General features: G+C 46.8%; 1 protein-coding gene across 1 annotated transcript in view; it reads left to right on the plus strand.

Annotated features, from left to right (window-relative positions):
* Positions 1-9,875, plus strand: part of LOC121597998 (bone morphogenetic protein receptor type-1B) — a 127,728-nt gene that overhangs the window by 76,003 nt on the left and 41,850 nt on the right. Inside the window, exon 2 of the mRNA XM_041924418.1 lies at positions 1,266-1,400. Within this exon, the coding sequence (XP_041780352.1) occupies positions 1,266-1,400 (135 nt within the window). The remainder of the gene's footprint in view (positions 1-1,265; positions 1,401-9,875) is intronic.

Genomic DNA, 9,875 nt, shown 5'->3' on the forward strand with positions numbered 1-9,875 from the left:
AAAAATTATAAACAAACTTTATTCAAGCATTGAGAATTCTGAGAACTCTTCACTGATTTGTTAATAGCTCTTAGTCATTATTGCACGCTCTTTCTTGAAATAATCTAATTGATGTTCCCCAATCTATTCCATTAATTCCTCAGCTGAACAATGTACTCATTGTTTGCACCCTTCAACTTCCAGTTTCAATACCAATTCATTTGTTTTGACCGAAACTGGGATAGTTAGGAATTGTTTAACAATTAACGATTAAACTGGGTTTTAGGGTTGTGAAGTTGCAGCACGTCCTAACTGCAATTGCAATTGGCTGGATGTGTTCAAAACCATAACTGAATAGTCAAGAAACCTAATGGAAGACTATCATGTATTTATCCAAGCATACTTGCACTTTTAGAGCATTTTTGTGAAAGTAGTTCTTGGGAAACATTACATTATTGCGTGCTTGCGGGTCTTAAATACTGCGTTTTCGATGAATTTCGCAAAAGATAAGCAATTGCCTAGTAACAGTTAGATAGTTATTACAAATAACTTGATTTTTGCGCCATTAATACTTAAAATAGTGTATCATTTCTAAATTAGCCCACGCTTTACATATTATCTGCGCTTCTGATATCATTAATATCAATATCCCTTGACACCGATCCCTCTATTCAACTTAGTTCGAAGAGCAAGCCTATTCGCAAATATCTACCGGACTCTGCCACCCTGTAATTGCTTCATTACTAAGCGATGTGTCAATCTTCACTGGTAAAGCAATCGAGTGTTGGTGGACGCTTGGGAGATCGCCGAACAGAATACGCCACATTTGAAATGGAAATCGGCTGCATGATCTCCATGTACTACTCTATACCGCTCGAGGACACAGCTTCCGCGGCTCCCTTGACATAGACGCACCATCGCGTCGTGTCACCGTCGGCCGTCGAAGATTGATTTCTCCTTCGGTGCTTAATTAGAAGTAATGCGACCTAATTGCCATCGAGGGGACGGTTAATGTTTGCCAGATCGCGTAATAGGGGAATGGGGAAATGCAAATATTGCCCTCTCCGAGCATGTGCATTCTCGGATACAGAAACTAGCAGTTAGAGGTGCATTATACGAAATGCAAATGGCCGAGCTTGAGGTGTGCTGTAGAGGTTCCGATGATACCCAGCTACCATATATCTAGCAAAGGAAAAGCAATTTTCTTTATCGAGGAAGAAACCGTATAATTATAGATATTACAAACGTATCTAATGCATCACAATCGCTCATTTTCTTTCTTACAGTGGATGAACTACTAGCAGCTGCAGAGCGGCCTCTCTCTCCATCCTTGGCGTCTGCGGAGCACCAGCCACCGGCACACGACGCCGGTAATAATCATACGCAAGAAGCTTCACTCGCAGCGGCAATCGGCAGCACAGGTCAGTAGTACTGGCACTGCTGGGTTGGCTGTATGCCTCACCCAACGCGCCCATCCATCATCCGTCGAATACGACCCGCGTACGGTAGCAATTTCTTATTTAAATTAGCGAAAATTGACGCACCCGTCCTCCGGGGGTAGCTCCTTAATTGTGTCACGTTGAAACGTCCATTCCATGCGGGATTCATCTCTCCGCGACCTTTGCTTGAAAGTGTGGTGTGGTTTGCGTTAAAATGACACTGTGCGAGTGGTTCAAGTCGCAGTCATTCCTACTCCTCACTTCCATGCAATGCCATTTTTCGCAACAACTAATGTCACACGGCAACGCTCTCCAACTGCTCGTAAGACAATTTAATCGTGCCCGCTGTGTTGAAGTGGTACAACCACTTCCATAAAGTAATGCACTTTAATCCTTGCACAGTGTGTAACGATCGTACCAGGGGGGGTCGGTTGAGCGTGAAGCATTCAGAGGTGCAACAGGTGAGAGCCCACCGAGGAAGGCTTACCATGTGCTGCTGCCTGCTGTAGTAGGCATAATTTGTTTGGCTATAATTGTAATTTTATGTGGCACTTTTTGTGCCCGTGCGGCAATAACTTAACCACTAACACGCGCCTAAGTGCATCGTTCGTTCGCTGGGATTTGCCCCGACCCGGCGGTGATCCACTCGTGGTCGAGGGGTAGATTTCAATTACCATTCCCCCCGTTACCGGTTAGAAGTTTGATTTGAATTTTATTTCCAATTTGTTTGTACAAGCTGTGTTTGTCCCCGCCGGTCTCTAAGAGCTGCCTCAAACAAGCTTTTTATCGCGCCGTTACAGCTGTAGCGATGATTTTTTATTACGCGTCACTGATTCATGCGTTGGGTTTTATGCGCAAACTGCACTGCGCTATGGAAAAGTTTTCAACGGCAAGTGCAAATCCGCCCCGCTCTGTCCAGATGAAAACTTTCCATTGACATTTTAGCCAGTTTTCTAGCTGTGTGGAGATGTAATTTCCATTTCCGGTACAGCTCTATAACACCGAGATATCACCCTTTTTGCGCAAGAAGCAAAGGTGCAAGTGACAATGAGTAGTTTCGCGGTTTATAATTGCACATTTACCCATAAATAGTGCCGTAAATAACAACCCTCCGATCGACCCAGTGCTTCCAATCATGCATACCCGCATACTGCAGCCGATCGTCGATCAGTGTGAACCTTGCCCGGTGCCATTCATTGTCTTATGTCATTTGTCATATGGTTTTATCATTTTTTCCCCCCGAACCCGGTTTCTTTGAACATTTTAATCGCTTGTTCGCGAGTATGTTTTGTGCGTTGCTTTATCTTACCCCGTTGTCTGCTGCTGCTGTGCCATGGTTGAAGGAGGGCTTGCGCACACAACAAGCACAGAACCGTTCGCAGACGACATGTTGCTGGCGATCAACTCGGCGTGTCACCTTGATGATCGATAAGATTTTAAAAGATGCCAAGCGCCTTCTACGTACGGTGTAAATCGCAAAGATATGCAAACCGGGCACGAAATGAGGATGCTTTATAAGAGCAGCGACCGGCCGGGACCTCTGCGCCTGCGATTAATTGGATTATAAATGTGAATAATGGGCGTATAAGTTGTTGGGAAAATTTATGTCCTGTTTTGCGCTCGGCTCATAATTGGACGATAGCGCTCATTAGTTAGCGACTTTGTCGTGCATTGCCAAAGCTCGTTGAGGTAAATCGCTCCAAACGCAGAGGACAATCTAATAGGGACCGTGTGCTTGTCGCCTCGTCAACGTTATCGGACCGATCCATCGTTAATTTTTGGGAAACACTCCAAACCATCATCCCACAATCGACGTTTTGGGGTATAGATCGAGAGTGAAACTGGGAAACTACTCCAACCCTTCTTGTTTACCGTTCATCATTCCAAGTTCCAAGAGTTGGTGCGGTTTGATTATGCGTGTTGCCATAAATTATGCAAAGTTCCAGCTTCACCATGAAGGTTTTGGAGGTAACGAACGACCACGCGATCAACGCCATCGCGTTGTCCCCGTCCTCCGCGGCCCAGTGACATTCGGGTTCGGGTTTTGGTGTGGATCATTTTTATTTCGTCTTTTATAGCGATCCGTAGCAAATGGTTTGAGTTTCTTCTCGCCCACATTATACGTACGCAGGCAAAAACGAGAAATGGATAACTCTTTTTAGTTTGCAGGTCGCATGGGCTTTTGGGAGATGAGCCCAGGAAAAAAGATGTTCGATATCATTGCGTGGCGTGCGATCGATATGGATCGATAGGATCGTTCGCGTGGCTCAGCGAATGTGGAGCTGATCTATCTTGGGGATGAGTTTTGATTTAAATATGGGATTATTTATTTAACAACGGATCAGCAAGAGCGCTTTTAAGCAATAAAGTGTATGTTTATAGTTACATACTGTTAATTTGATTTATTTTTAACGATCAACTTTTGACTCGGATAGGTTTTTGGTTCTCGGATAGGTTTTGGTCAAACAATACTAAGTCATGATCAAAACAATATTAAAACCGATCTTTCACTCGTTTCTAACCTACATTGGTATCTTGTTCGTATTTGGCACACAAGTTTTCTAATGATGTTGATTGTGAACAATAGTAAATTTCCAACTGAGATACCAGTGAAGCAATCAAACGGCCAGTATTTTCTCCAGTGTCTCTAACTGAACTCGTGAATCACTTTCGTGTGTGTTTCTTTCGTAGAAAACCTTAGATAGTATTGATCGGAACGATCCCTCAAACATCACGTTCTATTGAGATAAGGTCACGTTTGTTCTCGCTTCTGATGTGCCTTTTCTCTTCCACGTAACTCGAAACGTTTAATATATCACGGTCGACTAACGCTATGACTCACGCGGGTACAGTATCTACCCTCTCGCTGTGTCAACTCGCCGGTGACAGTAAGTGGACGAATCCTGTCAGCCCCAGATCATACCGTCCAACCGCTTCGCTCTGGGTTCGTTTGTCAATTTCAATTAATTTTCATTGAACTCCCACCGGACGGATCGGTTTGCATCGGAGTTGGCCACACTCCAATCGCGTTGCGCGCGTTGATGGAGTGGAATTTAGATTTCATTAGACGCAGGACACGCTCTCACGGGTCGTGCAGTTGCCAAGGGTTTGTAATTTCATTGAAGCTTCCTGGTGTGAGCTAGCCAAGTGTATAAACCAGCACTCGGTTTGTAACCTTTTCCAACTCTTCTGTTGGTGATGCATCGTAGAGTACGAAAGTGCCTTACCTTTACAGTCGTCCGGGAAGGAAACAGGAAGCAGCTGTGTTGGATGAGGGTTAGGTTGCAAAACCCACGGCAACGACACGGCAACTCTCTTCGGCTGCCCGTTTGCTTGCACTAATTGGTTACGGAGTGCAGATTTGGCTTGTGGCGGACCTTCTCTTTCCCCATCCTTCCCGCAGTCTTTGATATTTGCTCCACGGTAATAAATAATCGCCCCAACTGGGGGATGAAATCGGTGGGCACAAGCAAAAGCGCGTGTCGCTAGAACCCTAGCCAGGTTTTGATGAGAGGCGTTGATGAATGGCAACCAAACACACACACACACATAGCGATGTATGCCACCGATATGTCTTCACAATCTTGGGAAGGAGAGGTGAGGTGTTGTCCTGTCGCCCTGTGGCAGGTTTGTAATCTCTCGAAACAGGTGTATGTCATGGTTATGTAAGTTTATAAATAATCGCACACTTGAAATACTCGCTCGCCTATTGACACTGCCCACCTTCTCTCCTTCCTTTTATTACTCCCCCCCCCTCCTTCCCCTTCCTCTTCTCGTGTTGTGCTCTAGATTTCAGCAACCAAAAGTGCAGTGTCTGAACGACTCGGATCCTCCCCACACAGCTCACATGTTCTTCCAAATCTCTCGACTCTTCGGCAGACAAACAGTCCGAGCACACGGTGCAGTGGGTTTGTTTGATCTTTGAATAGTTTTATTTGATTTCGGACCGGCCCGTGTCGAGAGCACCGTTACAAGAGAACCGCCCCAAGCAGCTCGGTTTGGATGCAATAGCATTCAAAGCGCAATTTACCGGCCCAAGCGGTGGTAGGTTGGTGTGTATGTGCGTAGTGATCGTACGCCAACGAAATTTCGCTTCCCTTGTAGTTTCGCTGCAACCAATTTGGACGGAATCTAGCAGGGAAAGAGATAGCCCGGAGTCAACGGAGAGGAGGGAAGCAAATTAAAATTGCACTTTAAAACAAAATGTTGCGCCAGGGATAAAACTTTGAAATACAAACTAATGAGATTGGCTGACGCCCGTAGCAGCTTCCAGCGCTGACGTGTGGGTGGGTGGGTCGAGCTGTCGTTTCATGCCGTCCATCAAGCTCCAAGACTGGGTTGGAAGGAATTGGAATTACTCGCGAAGGTGTGGCGCGGGGCCTTCTCACTGCTGCTCACAAGTCCCTCGACGACCTACTGCCAACCTACCTAGTTCTAGTGTATTGCTCCCCTGCGGGCGACAGGCGTTTGCAAGCAACACGGATATCACCCATTACGGGCACAGCTATCCCTTCCAACGTTCCTGCGACGTGAATCGACCGTACGGACGTGTACCATGAATGAAATGGTTGAATGATTTGCGCTCTAGCCATCATCACCGCTCCCCGTTTGGTATCGTATCGCATCCATACGCACACTCCGTACCGGGCGTCCGAAAATATATTTGGTCATATTTTCTAATTACAGTGCGCAATGGTGCGCACTCGGGGCAAACCGGAGGACCTGGGCAGAGGACGCGACTCGCAATGAATTTTCAATTGCTTCGCTTTTATATCAGCCATAAATCTGCCCCGAGTCTCGCAGTCGGTTGAGGCTCCGATTCGATGTTTCCTGTGTCGGCCCGAGGGGGAGAGGGACTCGAGATGTTACAGACGAGTAGATGGTGGAAGATCGTGGTTTGAGTGCCTCGAACTCTCCAGGTTCGGTGATACGTGCCGTACATTAGTCGCCAGGAAACGTAAATCTGTCTAAGATCGTTGACCGAATGTCAAACACCATTCGTTGCTGTATGTCCAAACGACATTTGGACAGGGAGAAGCAAAACGCTCAAAAAAGTGATCCTAGAATAAATAGCTTAAATTAAAACCATTCGACACCATCGGGACTAAGGGATGGAAATGAACTGCGAAGCGAAGACTTCCCAGTGTGTGTGTGTGTGTGTGTGTGTGTCTGTGGGGACAGTGTGCCGGTGCCAAAATAAAACCGTTCGGCGACGTGACCGTTTCCGCGATGAGCAGCAATAAAAGCAATTCGAACCCCCCGATGCTCCCGTTCTACAACCCGGTGACGCCCGTGTCAATGTACTCTTGCTCTACACGGTTCTTTACCTCCGGCCCAAAGCCCAATTTCGGATCGGCACGACTCCCCCGCATCTGGTTCGCCGGGAGAACCATAAACAGGGATTCACGACTGTGGCAGCTTGAATCTGGAGCGACTAGTTTATTGCATCTTTGTCGCCACGCGCCTTTAATGGCAATTGGGTGTCGATCCCGACGATCGCCCTCTATCAGAGGTGTCAAACTCATTTGGCGGGCCGCAATATCGCACTCCAGGTTTATGCCTAAAAGTTGTCCGATCATTCCAAATCAGGTCGTTAGGTAATTTATTTCAAATCAATTAATTTTGGTTTCGAAATTGATGTTGAAATTGAGCAGGTGACTCTTGTTCTACCAGAAAGATGTTGCGAAGACAGTGCAGAGAATCTGTATGTTCTTAGAGTCTAGAGCAGTTGGAATGATCCACTAGAGATCCTGTTCCTGAAACAATAACTTTGAAATTGGAAATGGTTTGAAGCATTGTTTGTATGTGTAGAATGTAAATTTATTTATTTTTATGCGAAGAAAGGAGATTTTTATACAAAGAGCACAGGCCTTGAGCCATAATACTGGTATGTAAAGCACATGGGTTTGGTATATTTGTCATCTAGCTAGTCGTTTTGCTTCAAACTATCTTCAGCACGCAATATCACTGCGCAATCCTATTGCGCAGTGTAAAGCTATTTATTGAGAACGATTTGCTTCGGAACGTGAACTTTCCCCAGGGATCAAAAATGGCAAATTCCGCATCGTCTAAGTAGCAACTACCACATCTGACGGGGGCCCTTTCAAACGCACCTAAGCCCACCATTGCTCATTGCTCCTCGACCAGTAGACGAGCGGGTGTGTGCGGCTTATTATCCGCCATTATCGTCCCGAGTGCAAGCAAATCGCTGCCTCCGTAACTGTTCTTTGTGCGCTGGGTGCGAAGGGTGACAAGGATAAATTCCACGGCTGTCGCGAGTGGACCCTCCTCAATGCCCCACTAGGCACGTACCCAGAGAGCGCGAACCTTTACGCCACCTTTACTCCATCAGCATGTAGCTGCAACTCCACCACCACCTCCACCTTCACGGTGGCATCTCTTAATTTGTGCTTGCGGCCAGTGCTTGCTGGTCGCCGCGCAAAAACTACCGGTGATAGCGCTCACAGACTCCTACGTGCGCCCTTCAGGAGAGTGGCCTGAGATTAAATCTTCGTGTTGCAAATTGTCGACCAGAGTCGGCTCAGCCTCCCTCGTTCGCCTCTGTCCCCAACAGATTTTTTCCAATAGCCTTTGTGTGTGTTTACGGTGCTTATCGCGCCTTGTATGCAAAGCGACAGGCCCGATTTCCCCGCGCTCTGGGTGGCAGTTTCCAAGACAACGCGCCTCGGTCGCCGAAAGCCCTTGGAGGGTGCAACTACTAGTGCGCGATTAGCACACACTTTGCTCACACGATCTCGATCGCGAAAGTGGATTCGCGTCGGCAGCGGCCCAATGTGTTAAAAAATCGCGTTAAATCACTTGTTCTCTAGTCTGTCGATAGACTAGCACCCCTAGGTGGTGACGGCTTTGTTTTTATGCGACACAACGAGTACCATTGCGCGCGTTTTTTTTATTGATACCCGCGTAGGCCGTAGGAATTCCAGCGCGAGCCGACAAGTAGCGCAAGAACGCGAAATGTCGCACCAACATGAAATGTCGTTCGGTCGTTCTGGATGTGGTGAAGCCTACGGGCCAAGACTATCCCCTCTCTCCGGGGTTTCAATGTCGATGATGGCGAGAATAATTGACGTGTTAATGGATTTCTAATGAAGTTGTTCCTTCTCGGCTAGATGTTCCAACCGGGGGGAGATCGTTGTTTACAAAGCAATAGAACCCTGCTCTACTGCTATCTTAAACAATCAACCAGCTTGCGAACAAACGAGCGTCAAGTACAAATGTTTCTGTAGCACCCTTATCGATGTAGGAAAGAGATCAAAGCCCACATACACCATCACATACAAAGTGGTGTTTTTTCCGCGTTTTTACACACGGTATCTCGGTGAGTATTCCAATGTTTGATTTGAATAATGTCCCACATTAATCGCGGGATAAAACTGCAATCCATCTCCGTAGTGGCAATTGATTTAGCGTCGTGTGGCACTGTCGGAGGGGATATGATTCAACCGCATATCTAGATACCTCCCACGTCGGTTGGCAACATCATCGGCATTGTTATTTCCCATTGAAGCAAGCCACCTACGAAACCCCTCATCTCATCTCACGGTTGGTTGAACTTTAGCGATGGAATTCGATAATTGATCGCTAATACGTGCGCGTCTGTGTGTGTGTTTGTGTTTCTATCGCGTTTAGTGTTAAACTCTCTGTGAAGGTATCCGTGTTACGCTCAAATGACGTCCAAGTGAACCCCCCGAAGCTTAAAAACAAAACAAAAAACCTCCGCCCCCGGTTCTGATCTTCAAAAGACCTCCAAATCTCGCACACGACCCTCTATTGCTGCTGGAAGCGAATGCAGCCAAATTTATGAATATTGTGGCCGGCCTGGCGGCATTAATGCTCGCTACATGTACTACGCCTCCATCTTGTCGGATTGCGCCTCGCTCCACACAAAAAAAAGTTAAGTGTTTTGGGGCCAATTAAAATGCTTCGCTCCGGTTCGAAGCTGCTGCTTGGAAGTGCGCAAAACGTTCCCGGTGCGTTGGCCCCCGGTCTGCCTTTTTTTTGCCGCCGACTTATCCGCCTGCACATTGGATGTACTCCTACTGTTTCTTTTCTGGTGTTACCTTTACTCACCCCACAAATAAAAGGGTTTACATCGCCCTGCACAGAGTCGCGTGCGTATTTTAATGAACTTCCAGTGTTGCGTGTGCACCCATCCCATGCTCTCCCACAGCCGAGAACGATCCCGAGGAGCTAATTATTGGTGAGATTTCGTTTTAGTTGCCCACGGAACCCAAGAACCTGCGGATGGCAGAAGTTCGGTGTAAGGATCTCGCAATAGTTGAAATGCGAACGAACATTTCTAATTTGGAGCTTTTAAAGGATGTGTTGCCGAGTTGGCTTTTTTCGAATGGGTTTACAAATTCAAATGACTTTAAGTGTATCCCCCTCTTCCCCCCCCCCAGACACATAAACTCTCCTTTCCCTCTATGTCCTCGT

This window comes from Anopheles merus, chromosome 3R, assembly GCF_017562075.2.
Source record: "Anopheles merus strain MAF chromosome 3R, AmerM5.1, whole genome shotgun sequence".
Taxonomy (NCBI): Eukaryota; Metazoa; Arthropoda; class Insecta; order Diptera; family Culicidae; genus Anopheles; species Anopheles merus.